This window comes from Sabethes cyaneus, chromosome 3 (assembly GCF_943734655.1).
Source record: "Sabethes cyaneus chromosome 3, idSabCyanKW18_F2, whole genome shotgun sequence".
Lineage (NCBI taxonomy): Eukaryota > Metazoa > Arthropoda > Insecta > Diptera > Culicidae > Sabethes > Sabethes cyaneus.
This window is the reverse complement of record NC_071355.1, coordinates 224,513,570-224,530,367: the sequence shown is the minus strand read 5'-3', so window position 1 is coordinate 224,530,367 and position 16,798 is coordinate 224,513,570. Positions and strand designations below refer to the sequence as shown.

At 44.0% G+C, this 16,798-nt stretch overlaps 1 protein-coding gene across 6 annotated transcripts in view; it reads right to left on the bottom strand.

Annotated features, from left to right (window-relative positions):
- LOC128741137 (rho GTPase-activating protein 92B-like) overlaps positions 1–16,798 on the bottom strand; it is a 41,916-nt gene that overhangs the window by 11,244 nt on the left and 13,874 nt on the right. For all 6 annotated transcript variants that reach the window (XR_008412197.1, XM_053836734.1, XM_053836733.1 and 3 more), the window contains exons 3-6: positions 2,263–2,510; positions 2,017–2,192; positions 1,443–1,692; positions 1,239–1,385 (exon numbers count right to left, since the gene is read on the bottom strand). Coding sequence is in view for 5 of the 6 variants with exons in the window: in XM_053836734.1 (XP_053692709.1) it covers positions 1,239–1,385; positions 1,443–1,692; positions 2,017–2,192; positions 2,263–2,510 (821 nt within the window). In the remaining variant the exon portion in view is untranslated. The remainder of the gene's footprint in view (positions 1–1,238; positions 1,386–1,442; positions 1,693–2,016; positions 2,193–2,262; positions 2,511–16,798) is intronic.

The window sequence follows — 16,798 nt, the reverse complement described above, 5'->3', positions numbered from 1 at the left end:
GGTGGAGCGAAATCTGGCGGAGAGTACGCGCTGTCCGAGGAATTCGAGAGCGGTTGCGCGCAGCGGGCGGAGGGAGTGGATCTCGGATGACACTTGGAGGGAGATCGACGAGCGGAGAGCAGTAGCGTAAGACGTCTACAGTCCGTCGAAATAATCGCGTCAACTCGGAGGTGCCATCGCTGGATGAAATTGTAGCAGCGATCAAAAGTATGAAATCCAATAAAGCGCCTGGGATAGACTGTATTCCAGCCGAAACGCTCAAAGCTGACCCATCTTAATAATAACCACCATCCCGCTGGAACGGGGAAACTCTGTCATTTTATTCGAAAATGGAAATAATCGAAATTCCAGCTGCTTGTGTGTCTTAATGTCGTCTTAAGCTGGGAAATAAGACGATCATACTGTAAATGTGTAGGGAAATTCGGCCAAGAAATTTTTCGCTGGTTTTTACTGTTTAACCGTTTAGAACTGGTTATTACCGGTCAAAATCTTTCTTCATTTCATGATGCACACCTAAATCTGAATAATGGAATGACACACTGCCGTAAGACATAGTTTCATGCATAAAAGTAGTAACGAAATTTAAAAATACTCGGATTTCATTCAAAATTTTAGATCCATGTTTTTGGTTGGGGCTCAGCCTGCCTTTTTCAAGATTTCGACCCAAAAATTGTTTTCATGGTGTGCATACCAAAGACCCTCTTTTTTAGGTGTTTTAAGGAGCTGTAATCTTTTTCACAACATTTCAGTTATATAAACATTCCGATTTCCAATTTAAATGATATTTGAAGAAGTCGTTTTCAAAACGTTTTCAGGTGGAAACGATCTTTTATAAATGTTACTGCTACTGAGAAGTTTGTTTTCGATTGTGTCTATCCAGCAAGTAAATCAAGTTAATTTTGCTGAATCGTATCAGTGGTTCGTCATAAACATCCCACTGCTTTCACAGCAATATACGCTCAAATCTAGTTCTTCAAAGCTCATGTTGCCAGCTAGCAAAGAGATAAACATTTATTGCTTATAATACCGATAGCCATAGGCTATGCGATTGTACACCAGCCGGGAACATCGATCACCATCGTCTATAAATACTTTTCGCATCACCCAGCCTGGCACTGGCACTGGCAGCTAGAGAAGTTATATATCAATTTCAGTCAAAACTTTACGGTCATGACACTTTTCGCAGTACATACTTATATAGTTACTTTATGTCTATAGAGGTAACATAGAACACTCACCACAGCCGACCCTCAGCAGACCTTCTTCGTAGAGGCCTTTCTCTAGCAGACAACATACACACAGCTCGATGACGTAGGCAATTTTGCGATCTGTCGCTTTTAAATGCTCTCGCAGGGGTGTGTGAAAGATTTGTTTATTGTTCCGCCCTAAAATACAACTGTGGTTAGTTGAAGGATAACTACTTTAAAAAATAAAGCTATTACGAAATAATCCATCCATACTGTTGATGGTACTTTGGATCTCCCGCAGAGCCGAAGTATAGTACAATTCCTGGTGTTTCACGTATTCCTTGACGTAGTTTGCGATATTCTCCTCCTCTGCCAGTAGTTCGTACATGTACGACTCGTACAGATCCCGCTCCTTCTCGAGCTTGTTGTGCAATTCCTCCAGGTCATCTTTCAGCTGGGTTAGCTTGGTTTGATTACCGAACTGATCACTATTCCGCTGAGCAGACTACAAGAAAAAAATAAGTTTATGATGAAAATATTTAATAACTAATTTTCTTGTCAACATAATAAAAAACAGTTTTCGAATTTGTGTGTAAACAAACCAGAAAATTTGCTTTGAACAACCGAATCAACCTTATCACTCAGTCATGATAATAGAAAAGCACATCGAATGCAAAAAGACAGCCGACAGCAAAGCAAGAAATGAATCGCTATCAGCAGGTTCAATATTAATAAACAATGACACATCCCAAACCCACCATCGTTTCATTAAATGTGTGTATAATTATACCAGAGTTGCGGCACCGCAAGCATGAAATCAGCGACTTACATCATACTTTTGCCTGGTCGCCTCGTACTCCTGATGACACTTTCCAACGATCCGCTTCTGCTTCTGGATGGTGGCTAGGTGCCGCTCGATGATGTCGTTGAGATTTTTACTAACCGAATTCTCCACGTTCATCTCGTTGTTAATGATCTCAGAAGCGACTGTCTTTTCCAGTCGGGCTACAAACAGACAGAATAACAGACAGATTAGTTGGGTTTACTAGTCACCCACTACGTGTCTATTAATTACCGCATTTGTCCAACACATCCCGCAGCAATCCTAGAGGTAAATCTTTGGCTGATTCCTCCATCAGCTGACCGAGCTGAAATTCAGCCACCTTGCGTACCCGTTTCTCCTTGGTCGCGACATCCTGCGGCTGGCCAGCCGACACCGTGCTCGCTATCCGCTTATTTAAATTCTGCAGAATGTCCTTGTATCGATCGACCTCTCGTTCCACTTCCTGTAAGCCGTCGGCATTTTTCTCCGCTTTGCTAGATCTGTGAAGCACAAGATGGAGAGATAACAGGAAAAGTGATGATTTTTTTTAAAGTGGTATGTAAATAAAAGGCTCAACATGATCAAAAGCTATCGCTCGGTGCAGGCAACTTGACCTGCTGCTGGTGAGGTCATCAAAGCCAACCGAACGATAGAGGAAGCGATTTTCATCTTCAGTGCTTCAGAGTTGCAAACGTCAGCTGCGAATGCATGATGAATTTGTTACTCGGTTGACAAATTGGATTCATCAGATTAATGAAAGATTCGAGTTGAACCGTAGTTTGAATGTTTGAGTCATGCAGAGGTAAATTGCTCAAGTAGAAGGTCAAATCACGTAAATGATGCATTGATTTCAGTGTAAAATTTAACTTCGGAAATCTATAGGACGTGCGAAAATATATTTGTTTCACAACATTACAACAACATTACAACAATCCTCCGAATAAAGCGATAAATAGTACTGCACTCCCACCGCAATTGCTCAGGTTTTCTTCAATCAATTTAGGTAGTAGATTTTTGGCAGATTTGAAGCTTATGATACGCCAAAATTCAGCTAAGAAATTGCGGTGGGTGTACCACACCATCCACCGTCTCATTCGGGGGCAAAGGGGGGTTGCATAAAAACTTTACATGCTTTGGCTAATTTCTATCCAAAATTCGGTAGGTTTCCGTTACATAATTATACATAATTACACAGCCCTGGTTGGTTTCTGGTAGATCACCGCTAGCCACCCAGCTGTAAGGGATCCGACCACAACGCAACGCAAACATGCATTCGGTTTATGCAGATACGCCGCCACCGATGATGAATTGTGCCAAAAAATAAATCACCTTCTGCTGCTGTCCGGTGAATACATGAAAGATAGGTTCAAATACAAAAACATGGGCATAATTCGATTACCGCATCATAATCAGATGAACGTGCGGAGCTCGAGCGGTACGAATTTTTCCTGAGCGGCTGCTGCTTGAAAAGCGTTATTCAAGCACTTCCATTATCAATTTTTAATTGCACCGACCAAAGAAGTGTGTTGAGTGGTACCAATTTGTAACCATGGTTTGTAAAAGCAATGGCATTCGGGCACTGGGATCGGTCAACATGTTAATTGCATTCAGGTTAACACAATTTCGCTACGAAGTACAACAGATGTTGGCGATAGTTCAGTCATAGTTTTACATATAATTGAAGTAACCAACTCTGCAGTTGTACTGGCTACTATAATCAACGCATTTGCGTAATAATCATGGAAGCAGCAGAATATTTTAGATTAAGTTGCTCAAACATATCAGCAAACCAAAATCTATGAAAATTACGTTTTGCTCGTTACTGTATGACTCATAAAATCCATTTACTGTATAGCAGCTCATTAATCATTGCCCTAGCGTAGCTCCAACGAAATTATTAAAAAAGAAAACAAAGACATAGAAACCGGCATGACATTCTCCCCGAATTCAAATCAATTGGATTAGCTCAGATTTTCAGCTTTTATGCGCTCAATCTGAAGGCTACGGTTACGGTTGGTCGTCCGGACCCCGCTCACTAGACGCAAGCTGTCGTTTGGTGCAAAATTTAGCTGCTGCTGCCGCTGCTCCACTTCGAAAAACCGGCTCGGCACGGTAAAATTAGCCCAAACGGGTGTCTCAATTATTATTGTCGAATAGACCAGCATCATCATCAGCACCAGCATCGTCAGCAGCAGTGCAGTATTCGTAGGTATATAGGTATATAGCAAACAGCTGGAGCCGTGCCAGGCAGACTACACCGCAACACAGACGGCCAGGCCACGGTTCGATATGCGAAAATTGAAGAATGAGCGCATTCGCTGAATTTTTAATCGCTACGTGTGAACGACAAATGGGTTAATTTGAAAGGGAATCTGTTGGAACATTGAATCATGGGATGTGTGTTTAATCTCGGAATGATTGAAATGTGACTGTGCTATTGCCAAAAAATAATTTGGACAAAAGTCGGCGAAGTTTTGATCGGAGTACAAAGTAGGTCACTGCAATGCAATCTGGTGAAAGAAAACAAGAGGATTTGAGTAAAGAAAATTTTTCAAAGCTCGAGCACATCAGCTAGACCTTGGAACCTATTATACAATAGCTGGATGTAATACACATCAATAAGGCTATTGTCCGAAGACCCCAATTTAGAACGAGAAATTTTTAAACGTTTTTACCTGTTATTTTTAGCTCACGAACTCGTCGTTTTTTTAATGTAACGCGGTACGATGTTTCCAATTTAGAGTAATTTTCGACAAATTTCTCTAGTTTTTTCGAACTTCGAACATTCGAGGTTCAAACTTCCGACTATTTCCCATTACTGTATAACTGTATTTGTAAACTAATATGGACACCTACATTTCATGAATACAAAAGGTAAACATGCTTCGTAAAGTTATTAACAAGTGACGTCAACCTCACAAAATCTCACGTGCTCCTAAGGTTCACGGCCGACATCGATACCATCGATGTCAACCGTATGCAAAGCTGTGGAAGAGGCGTACATGCATCTTAATAAGGTAGCTGCGAGGATAAGGCTTATCATAACCTTTGCCAAAATGAAGTATATGGTGGCTGGTAAAGAGCGCGGTAGCCCTTCAGCTGTTGGAACTGCGGTGATGATAGTTGGGGATACTTGAAGTGGTCGATGAATTTGCTTATCTTGGTATGATAGTGACATGTGACAACGATGTGAGCCGTGAATTAAAAAGTATGAAGGTCGCTGCCTAATGACACAAACGCTGGGTTGACGTGGAACTAAAAATGTAGATACAATCTGACAACTCGCAATGTTTGTTAGATGAGGTCGAGATTAAATTTTCGAAATGCCAATGCCCTGCATATCATATCATATCATATTTCTAAGTTTCTAAAAATTTGTAGTTCCCGAACGAGTTGAATCACCAAGTTACAATCCCAATTCCTTTGGTGATTGGCGCATTTGAAGATTTTTGCGTGACTTGTAGCAGTCGGTAGCTTTAGATAACTGGCTGAAAACCAATGTTGCAAATCGACCGAGAAGCCAACAATGGCTACTCTCACAGGAGCGAGTATGGGAAGAATAGCATTCAACGCTTACGCTACTCACACAAGTGTAAGACAAACAGTTGCTGTGTGCATTTTGCTCCCTACACACTCGCGAACGTTCAGCCTCAACATCATCTTTCTGCATAGCCCACTCGTGAGTCAAACAATTCGTGAGCAACCAGCTGCCCGCGAGGGCTAGTGGCGCACTGGGATATAGATTTTGCATCATTTTTTCTTTTCTTCTTCACGAGCAATAACTAGTGCGAGCCACCGCGGGTGATTGGTATCAGCTGCTCGGGCTACAATTACGAACGAAAGCAACGGCCGTGACTGTTAGCTAAATACACACTAGCAAAAACTTGTCGCAGTCCACGAATAAATAAGAACGAGAGTCCAAAAGGAATGCTTATGCCGGCGTGTCCGTTAGAACGAGTGCGCGTGTGTGACAAAATTAGACCACACGAGTGTGGGCTTCGGGTCCGGTGGAAACTAAGGTCGTATACTAACCGGGAAGGAGGTATAGTGAGTCTCGGCACTATAAGATGACAGCCCCATCACGAGACTCGGTAGTGTTGCCCCAGTACGGCTACACACCTAAAATAAACATAAACTAACAACATTCAAGCATATACAGAGCGGAATATTCGGCATCGACCTAGGCGACGGAATAAAGATGACGAATGGAGACTCGGGATTTGGAACTGCAGATCGCTAAATTTCGCAGGTTGCGACCGGGTGCTGATTGAACAGCTGGAACCCCGCAAACTCGGCATCGTAGCTCTGCAGGAAGTCTGTCGCAAAGGAGAGAAGGTATGGAAGATCCGTGGCGGAAAGGCCCAGTTTTACCAGAGCGGTGGCGCTACCAACGAACTGGGAACGGGCTATGTAGTGCTGGGCGGAATGCAGGATCGCGTGATTGATTGGAAGGCGATCAACGAGAGAATGTGTGTATTGAAAATAAAGGGCCGTTTCTTCAATTATAGCATCATTAACGTGCACTGCCCGCACGAAGGTAGACCCGACGATGAGAAAGAAGCGTTCTACGCGAGGCTGGAGGCAACGTACGACAGCTGCTCGTCACGGGACATCAAGATCGTCATCGGGGATATGAACGCCCAGGTCGGTAGGGAAGAAATGTATAGACCGGTGGTAGGACCCCATAGCCTGCACACCGACACAAACGATAACGGCCAACGATGTATAAACTTCGCAGCTTCCCGAGGCCTGGTGATCCGTACCACCTTTTTCCCGCGCAAGGATATCCACAAAGCCACCTGGAGATCACCTGACCAACGTACAATGAACCAAATTGACCACGTTCTCATAGAGGGCCGATTCTTCTCTAACATCACGAACGTACGCTCCCGTCGGGGTGCGGATATTGATTCTGACCATTACCTAGTAGCAGTACATGTGCGCTCAAAGCTTTCCACCGTATACCGGACACGTCAAAGCCGTCCTCCTCGGCTGAACATCAGGCAGCTAGATAACCCACAAGCTGCCGAGAACTACGCGCGAGTACTGAATGAGGCACTGCCTTCTTCCGAGGAGTTAGGTGCTTCAAACCTCGAAGACGGTTGGGGCAGAATACGCTCGGCCATCGGAGAGGCCGCTACCGCGGCACTAGGTATTGAGCCTCTAAGTACACAAAATGATTGGTTTGATGGGAAATTCCAACAAGCGGTGGAGGAGAAAAAAAGTGCTTGGAAAAATTATCTAAGTATTGCCACTAGAGAGAACCCGGCCAAATACCGACGAGCTAGGAACCAGTTGACCACGATCCTGAGGATAAAAAAGCGCCAAAAGGAGGACAGAGATCGTGAAGAATTAGAGCAACTATTCCGAGCTAATGACACGCGCAAGTTTTATGAGAAGCTGAACCAAACTCGGAAGGGCTACACACCGAAACCTGACATGTGTAGGGACGAGGGAGAGAATCTAATTACAAACGAGCGCGAGGTGGTCGACAGGTGGAAGCAGTTCTTCGATGAACACCTCAATGGCGAAGTCGCAGAAGGAGGCGGAACGGAAATTAACCTAGGAGCGTCCATGGAAGATAGTGATGTGGAAGATAGCACCTGATCTCCAAGAAGTCAAACGAGACATCAGGCTGCTGAAGACCAATAAAGGCGCTGGGAAGGACCGCCTACCGGCAGAGCTTTATAAACATGGCGGAGAAACGCTAGCAAAGGCTCTACACTAGGTTTTTTCGAGGATTTGGGAGGAGGAAAAGCTACCGGAGGAATGGATGGAAGGAGTGGTTTGTCCCATCTACAAAAAGGGTGATCGGCTAGACTGCTGCAACTATCGTGGTATTACGCTGGTAAACGCCGCCTACAAGGTACTCTCCCAGATCCTGTTACGCCGGCTGTCACCGATAGCGCAAGGTTTCGTAGGGAATTATCAGGCGGGTTTCATGGGGGCTCGCGCAACTGCGGACCAAATTTTTACTATCCGACAGATCTTGCAGAAATGTCGGGAGTACAACGTGCCCACGCATCACATCTTTATTGATTTCAAAGCAGCATACGATACAGTCGATCGAGACAAGCTATGGCAGATAATGCACGAATACGGTTTTCCGGACAAACTGACGCGACTGATCAGAGCTACATTGGATCGAGTGATGTGTTTCGTACGCATCTCTGGCACACTCTCGAGTCCCTTCGAGACGCGACGAGGGTTGAGACAAGGTGACGGTCTATCCTGCATGCTGTTCAACATCGCTCTTGAGGGGGTGATCCGACGAGCGGGCATCGAAACGAGAGGCACGATTTTTACCAAGAGTAGCCAACTTCTAGGCTTTGCAGATGACTTCGATATCATTGCCAGGAACTTTGCGACGGCGGAGGCAATCTACGCCAGACTGAAAGCGGAGTCTAGGAGAATTGGGCTAAAAATAAATGCGTCGAAGACCAAATACATGAAAGGAAGAGGCTCAAAGGAAACAAATGCGCGCCTCCCACGGACGGTAACCGTTGACGGCGACGAACTAGAAGTGGTAGAGGAGTTCGTGTATTTGGGATCGCTGGTGACCGCGGACAACAACACTAGTAAGGAGATCCAGCGGCGCATCCAAGCAGGAAATCGGGCCTACTTTGCCCTTCGTAAAACCATACGATCAGGAAGCATACGCCGCCGCACGAAGCTAACAATGTACAAAACCATTATTAGACCGGTAGTTCTTTATGGACTTGAAGCCGTGACGCTGCTTACGGAGGACATACGCGCCCTTGCCATGTTTGAGCGGAAAGTGCTGCGGACGATATTTGGCGGAGTACAAACTGAAAGCGGAGAGTGGCGGAGGCGTATGAATCACGAGCTACAGGCACTGCTTGGGGAGACTCCCATCGTACATCTAGCGAAAGTTAGCAGGCTACGGTGGGCCGGACACGTCGTAAGGATGCCGGACGACAGTACGACGAAAATAGTCCTCTTCAACAACCCCACCGGCACCAGGAACAAGGGGGCCCAACATGCACGATGGCTCGACCACGTCGAAAGCGATTTGCGACTTCTGAGACGACTAGGAAATTGGCGACGAGTGGCCCAAGACCGAGTTGAATGGAGACGAGTGCTTGAAACAGCACGAGCCACCCCAGCTGTATGCTGCTGAAGAAGAAGAAGAAGAGTGTGGGCTTCACAACACTGCAAGAAACTACACACCTACTGACAAACGATATACGTTGATTGGCTTTAAGAACATGTTCTAAACATAAAATATTTGTCAATTAACGCACAACTTTTAACTAAACAGATAATTATAATCAATTAATCTGGGTTATCATTTACAACTCTGATTCGCATTCCTCAATTTCTTAGAAAATAGTTAAGAACACCTTTCATTATTACAGATTAATTTGAAACATGATCGGTTTCGTGAACAGCTGGACAATGCGCAACACAGTTCCCGAAGGCTGGTAAACGGCTGAATAATGCGTACCGTCGGTGCCTTGTGCACGTGTAGGTATTATATAGACCCTACAGTGGTTCATAGGCTCTTATTCAGCAACTCCTATTCCTACCTCCTCGTGGTACAAGCCGGGATACGAGCAACTTTGGTGGAGATCGGGTAACCAACCTCAGTGGAAGCCAAGGTCGAATGCTGACAGGAAAGGAGTGCTCTTTCGAGCTTGGTTGGCCCTCCGGCGAAACAGAGGGTTGGTGTAGCAGGCTTTGCAAGCCGTCAGTCCGAAAAATACTAAAGCACGGAACGAAGAACAAGGAAATTCTTACTGAAACAATCGGAATAGACCCGGGACGTGGAACTGCCGATCTCTCAACTTCCAAGGGAGCACTCGAGTGCTCTCCGACGTATTGAAGAGCCGCAAGTTCGACGTCGTAGCGCTGCAGGAGGTGTGCTGGAAGAGCTCAACGATACGTACGTTCAGAGATGGACATACCATCTACCAAAGCTGCGGCAACACACACGAGCTGGGTACAGCTTTCATAGTGATGGGCGAGATGCGGAAACGGGTGATTGGATGGTGGCCAATCAATCCTCGAATGTGCAGGTTGAGAATCAAGGGCCGATTTTTCAATATAAGCATCATCAACGTGCACAGCCCTCACCTCAGAAGTACCGATGACGACAAGGATGAATTCTACGCGCAGTTGGAGAGTGAATACGACCGCTGCCCAAAACATGATATCAAGATTGTCATCGGGGATTTCAATGCTCAGGTCGGCCAGGAGGAGGAATACAAACCGGTGATTGGAAGGTTCAGTGCACACCAGCGGACCAATGAAATGGGCCTAAGACTTATCGACTTTGCCGTCTCCAAGAATACGGCCGTACGTAGTACCATTTTCCAGCACAGAATCCATCATAAGTACACCTGGAAGTCACCAAATCAGACAGGATCACAAATCGACTACGTTTTGATCGACAGTCGGCACTTCTTAAACATTATCGACGTCAGATCCTATCGAAGCGCTAACGTTGACTCGGGCCACTACCTAGTGATGGTTAAGATGCGCCCAAGACTCTCCGTTGTGAACAACATTCGGTACCGACGCCAGCCTCGGTTAGATCTCGCGCGGCTGAAACAGCCAGACGTCGCCGCAAATTACGCGCATTCACTCGAAGCTGCGCTGCCGGAAGAGGACGAGCTGGACGAAGCCCCTCTCGAGAACTGTTGGAACACTATCAAAACAGCCATCAGCAGTGTAGCGGAGAGCTCCATCGGGCATGTGGCACGGAATCAGCGGAAAGATTGGTTTGACGATAAATGTAGGAGGGTGATGGATGAGGAGAACGCTGCGCTGGCGGCCAAGATGCGCAGTGCCACACGTCAGAACGTGGAAAGACACAAACAGAAGAAGATGCGGCGAAACCAAATCTTTCGGGAGAAAAAGCGCTACCTGAAGAGCAGGAATATGCAGAGTTGGAGCAGCTGCATCGTTCTCAGGAAACGCGAAAGTTCTACCAGAAACTGAACGGATCCCGCAAAGGCTTTGTGCCGCGAGCCGAAATGTGTAGGGATAAGACTGGCAGTATTCTGACGGACGATCGTGAGGTGACCGATTGGTGGAAGCAGCACTTCGACGAACACCTGAATGGCGCCCAGGCGGAGAACCTTGGCGGCGGGGAAAGCGATTTCGACGGTGCAACAAACGGGGAAGAGGTGACAGCCCCAACGATAGGCGAAGTTAAGGAGGCCATCATGCAGCTAAAGAACAAGTCAGCTGGAAAAGATGGCATCGGAGCGGAGCTTATTAAAATGGGACCAGAAAAGCTGGCAGTTTGTCTGCACCGACTAATTGTTAGAATTTGGGATACGGAACAGCTACCGGAGGAGTGGAAAGATGGGGTTATCTGCCCGATCTATAAAAAGGGCGACAAGTTGGACTGTGAGAACTATCGAGCGATCACCGTTCTCAATGCCGCTTATAAAGTGCTGTACCAAATCATTTTCCGCCGACTATCACCAATAGCGAACTGATTTGAGGGAACCTATCCAATCCTAAGAACCAATCAAGTATTTACACTGCGGCAGATCCTCCAAAAGGGCCGTGAATACAGAGTTCCCATGCATCATTTGTTCGTTTACTTCAAAGCCGCATGTTCGGGTGCCCAAACGAGCAAATAAATTCTCAGCATCACTTTTTGTGACAACTAAAACTAATTAATTTTATTAATTAGGATAGATGCTTAATACCATTTTACATTCTTACTTTTCAATTTCCTCCCACGCTTACGAATCACTATCAGCTAGATTTTCTCCACTCTCCTACTTTTCACTGTTTTCCCTGTTAAATTACTTTTTCTATTACTGATCTTCGCTTTAAATTCACTGTACTCACGATATCTCCTACGATTTGTTAGCAGCTGTTTTGCGATCAGTATCCAATTTTCCGTCTGTTTTCAGATTTCCTACAGGTAAGTATTTATACAGGTAAGATTATCCTCCCCTTCTTTTCTATTTTTACTTACAGATTCCAAGTCTAGAATGATATTTTCATCTAATATATCACCTACTGACCTCAACAGAAACACTATAATTTTTAAAAAGCCTAAAAATAAAAAATAAAACTTATCCAATTTAATTCTACTATGTGTATTTTATTCAATGACAGATACGTATTTCGCCTACGACTTGCAGGCTTCCTCAGTGTAATACGTATCTGTCATTGAATAAAATACACATAGTAGAATTAAATTGGATAAGTTTTCTTATTTTTTTTTATTTTTAGGTTTCGTATTCTACTAAGACGCTCCAAAAACTTCAGACTATAATTTCTAATTTTTCTACAGTTTGAGCAACGATCTGAATGAAATTGCACAATCACTTTCCGTATTTACATACCGATCGTAAACAAACTTTTATGCTAGCTATGTTGCGACAAACTTCACTTTCGGTAATTGGTTGCCAGAATGATTTACAAACAAGAGTTCAGCCGCGGTAAGACCGCATATGATTCCATCGACCGAAAAGAGCTGTGGAAAATCATGGACGAGAACAGCTTCCCCAGGAAGCTTATCAAACTGATTGAATCTACGATGGATGGTACACAGTGCGGTGTTCGGATTTCGGGTGGATTGTCAAGTTCATTCGAATCACACAGAGGGCTTCGTCAAGGTGATGGTCTTTCATGCCTGCTGTTCAACATAGCGCTACAAGCAGGGTTGCCATATGCACAGATTATTCTGTGTTTAACAGATATTTGAAAGAAATCGCCTGTACAGAATCTGTATGCATAGAATACAGATTTTCGAGCTTTTACATGAGAGTGAAAGAGCCGAAAATAGTCAGTAAAATGACTCTCTATCTCTTTCACTCTCGTTGTATTGCATTGTACAGATTTTTGCACAGATATTTTTCCTCACCGTACAGATTGTCAGATTTTTCCAACAAAAAACACAGAATTATGTGTGGCATCTTTGACTACAATGTGTTATGAACCGAGCGGATATCAACACGCGTGGCACGATATTCAACAAATCGGCAGAACATCTGTGGCGGTGGCTGAACAGTACACCAGACTAAAGCGCGAAGCAGAAAAGATTGGGTTAAAGGTAAATACGTCTAAAACAAAGTACATACTGGCAAGCGGAACCGAGGCCGAACCGCTTGGGCAGTAGTATATTGATCGACGGCGATGAGTTTGTGGTAGTCGATGAATTTGTCTACCTTGGCTCACTGGTAACGGCGGACAATGATACCAGCCGTGAGATTCGGAGGCGTATTATCAGCGGAAGTCATGCTTACTATGGGCTCCACAAGCAATTGCGGTCGAGCAGATCAAGTCCCCGTACAAAGTGCACCCTGCACAAGACGCTTATTAGACCGGTTGTTTTCTACGGGCATGAAACATGGACAATGCTCAAGGAGGACCTGCGAGTGCTCGGAGTTTTCGAACGACGAGTGCTAAGAACGATCTTCGGTGGCGTACAGGAGAACGGAGTATGGAGGCGGAGAATGAACTATGAACTCGCACAGCTCTATGGCGAACCCAGTATCCAGAAGGTAGCTAAAACTGGACGGATACGATGGGCAGGGCATGTTGCAAGAATGCCGGACAACTACCCTGCAAAGATGGTGTTCGCCTCAAATCCGGTAGGAACAAGACGACCAGGAGCGCAGCGAGCAAGATGGTTAGACCAGGTGGAGCGAGATCTGGCGGAGAGTACTTGGTATCCGAGGAATTGGAGAGCGGTAGCCCGCAACCGAGTTACACGGAGAAACTTTGTTCAACAGGCTTTGTAAGGCAAGCCACCTAAATAAGTAAGTAAGTAATATGCATAATAATACTGTGACTATTACGTTGAACGTATTGCAAGTTCTGTGAAACGATAATTTCTCGAAATGCACGTTTCAATTGGTCACCGAGATCGTGCAATCTGACACCGTTAGATTATTTTTTGTTACTATAGTTTATTTATATCTTGAATCTGAAGTGTACGCCAACCTATCAGCTTCAATTCCAGACCCTGGAGCACGCTATGTCCGAAGGAAATTATTATTTAATTTTCATGCACCTCAGATTTTTCTTCACAGGATGTTAGTATTGGTCAAAACAATTAATTTAGAAAAGGTCTTAAAATATTCTATCTTGGGTTTTTTACAAAATTCAATTTTCAATGTTATATAGAGTCATTCCCTCTCAAGTGATCATATTCGTTGTAATCGACCACCACCGATTTCAACCAAATTTGGTATAATTACTTATTCTGACCCCACATTCAATTTCCCAAAGTTTTGTATTGATTGATCAATCCCTCTTGCTGTGACATGTAATGAAAAATGAGTTTTTTCGAAAATCTAAGAAAATTGGAGAAGCGTCACTGCAAGGGGGATTGATCAATCTGTACAAAACTTTGGGAAATCGAATGTGGGGTCGAAATGAGCAATTATACCAAATTTTGTTGAAATCGGAGGTGGTCGATTACATCGGATATGATCATTTCAAAGGGTATGACCCCTATATAACCTTGAAAATTGAATTTGGTTAAAAACCCAAGATAGAATATTTTAAGACCTTCTCCAAATTAATTGTTTTGACCAATGCTAACATCCTGTGAATAAAAATCTGAGGTGCATGAAAGTTAAACAATAATTGCCTTCGGACATAGCGTGTGGAGTGAACACTCGTATCGCTTTAGCGATCTTAACAACCGAAATTACCAAACATTAAATCGTTACGATAAATAAATGCAATAGTCGTGACAATATCCTGAATTTGTGTCTGCCCCGTCTGCATTTTCCTTGTATTCATTCATTCAATAGCTTTCGTTTTAATTTCTCGCCCAAGTATAGCTACCGCCTGACTGCCGGTAAAACACAGACACTGGTAAGTCTACTACTGCTGATGGTAAAGGGATTAGTGTCAACAGCTCTTTGGCTGTCGTATTCAACAGACACAGAACAGCTCTTTGGCTGTCGTATTCAACAGCATATGCACTTGCTTGATGACTCTTTGGCTAGAAAATATTCATAGCTACTCGAATATGCACAAAAACGGGCCATCACTCATAATTTGAATAGATGTGTCTACATTGCGTTGGGTTGAGTTAAAATTGCAGTGCCAAAAAGCATACCACAATCAGAGTCGAACGTAGGGATTCGAACCTTAAACGATGCAGATCGAAGTTAGTTTCAGATGACTACAGCCCCCGTCGTCGTCTGCTGGATCTGGATTTGTCTGCCGCTGTTGACGGTGCTGTATGTAACGTGATTTATTTCAAAATCTAGTCTATGCTGGTCGTGTACACCTAAGTATATGACCGGGCTTTTTGTTTTCATTTTCATCGCAGTTTGCACAGCTTTCGCACAAATAATGGCAGACGGGTCGTCGATTCATTTCACTCTCTGGCTGATAGAATAGAAGTAGAATTTTGCAACGTATGCAAACAAAATTCCTATTCATGACTGGTAGGTGCCGGGATGCTGCTGGAAACTCTTTTTAGAAGATGCAGGAAGAGGCATCGCAAAACAGGAAATCATTCTGTTTTGTTATTTTTCTTTGCAAAATTTGCATTCTATTTCGAGACTGAACTGCGCATGAGAAAATAGTCACCATCTAGATGATCGGTCGTATGTCAGCGAACGTCGCTAATGAAGAGTAGTAAAAGTAGGTACGGGAGTTGAGTTTACAAGAGCTGTTGGAAACGGGAACGGAAGCCAACTATCCAAACAAAGATGACACAACTAGGCGCCTACCAAGCCACACTCGCGTCTAGGTATTTATTTGCTATTTTCTCCAGCGGCTTTCATTATCGCTATGACCACGATCTTCACTCGAGGCGCATCATTCGCGATTGAATTCCGCAGCTCTCTAGTGTCTGATGTAATCTATTCATTACTTCCATTGATGCCTTGGTGGCCAAAGTGCCGGTATCTTCGAAAATCTCTTTTCCCCGTCCACTGGAACTCCCATCATGCTTCTGTTTGTTTAAATTACGCGCGTAGTACATATTTTTCGCTGCGGCTTTTCATAATACACTTATATGTGGAACAAAACTGTTCCGCTCGTTTCATCATTACACCGATAGTTACAATTTTTTTCTAGCATTTAATTGTTGGCCCACTGACAGACTGCCGGGCTGGGCTGTCTGACGGCGACGGCTCGATTCAGAGCGGTCGCCGTACAACGTTCGACCGTCGGCGTTGTCGGCGTGTGAATTTTCTTTTCAATGTACAATATACATACATTTTGCTCAACTTGAAAGACGCTGTATTACCAGATAGATAGCAGAAACAACAATCGGTCCAAAATGCATTTTAATGGACTTCATTTGTTTAGACAAATTAATTCAAGATTTTTTTTTGCTGCGCTTATTTCTGATGCAATGAGAACTGACTGAATCGCGGTAGAAAAGATAATGATAACATATCTCTAGCAAAAGATTTGAATTGATTCAGCTAGAGGTGTGACATAACAACAAAAAGCTTCACTTGGAAACTTTGGCTCTCATTCCAATAAGATTGTCGGTTAGTATCGAGTCACTTAACAACGTTTTACAACCATGGATTGATAATAAGATTTTTGTGAATGAAAAAATAAGCACAAAAGTAACGGCTGAATTCGACCGGTCACCGAACAAATGTTTCTCATATACCGTTGGCTGCTGTAAGAATGGAGGTCGTTTTGTCACGTCTATGTGCATGAGAAAATAATTATACTGTGCATATCGTTCTTTAGCGTTTGTTTGCATTTGGCATAAATTCACATAATTGACGTTTGTTGCATTCGTTTGGGGTCCGCGATTATCGTTGAAAACATGTTCGAAACTATTAAAGCACTTATCTTATAAGCCCCA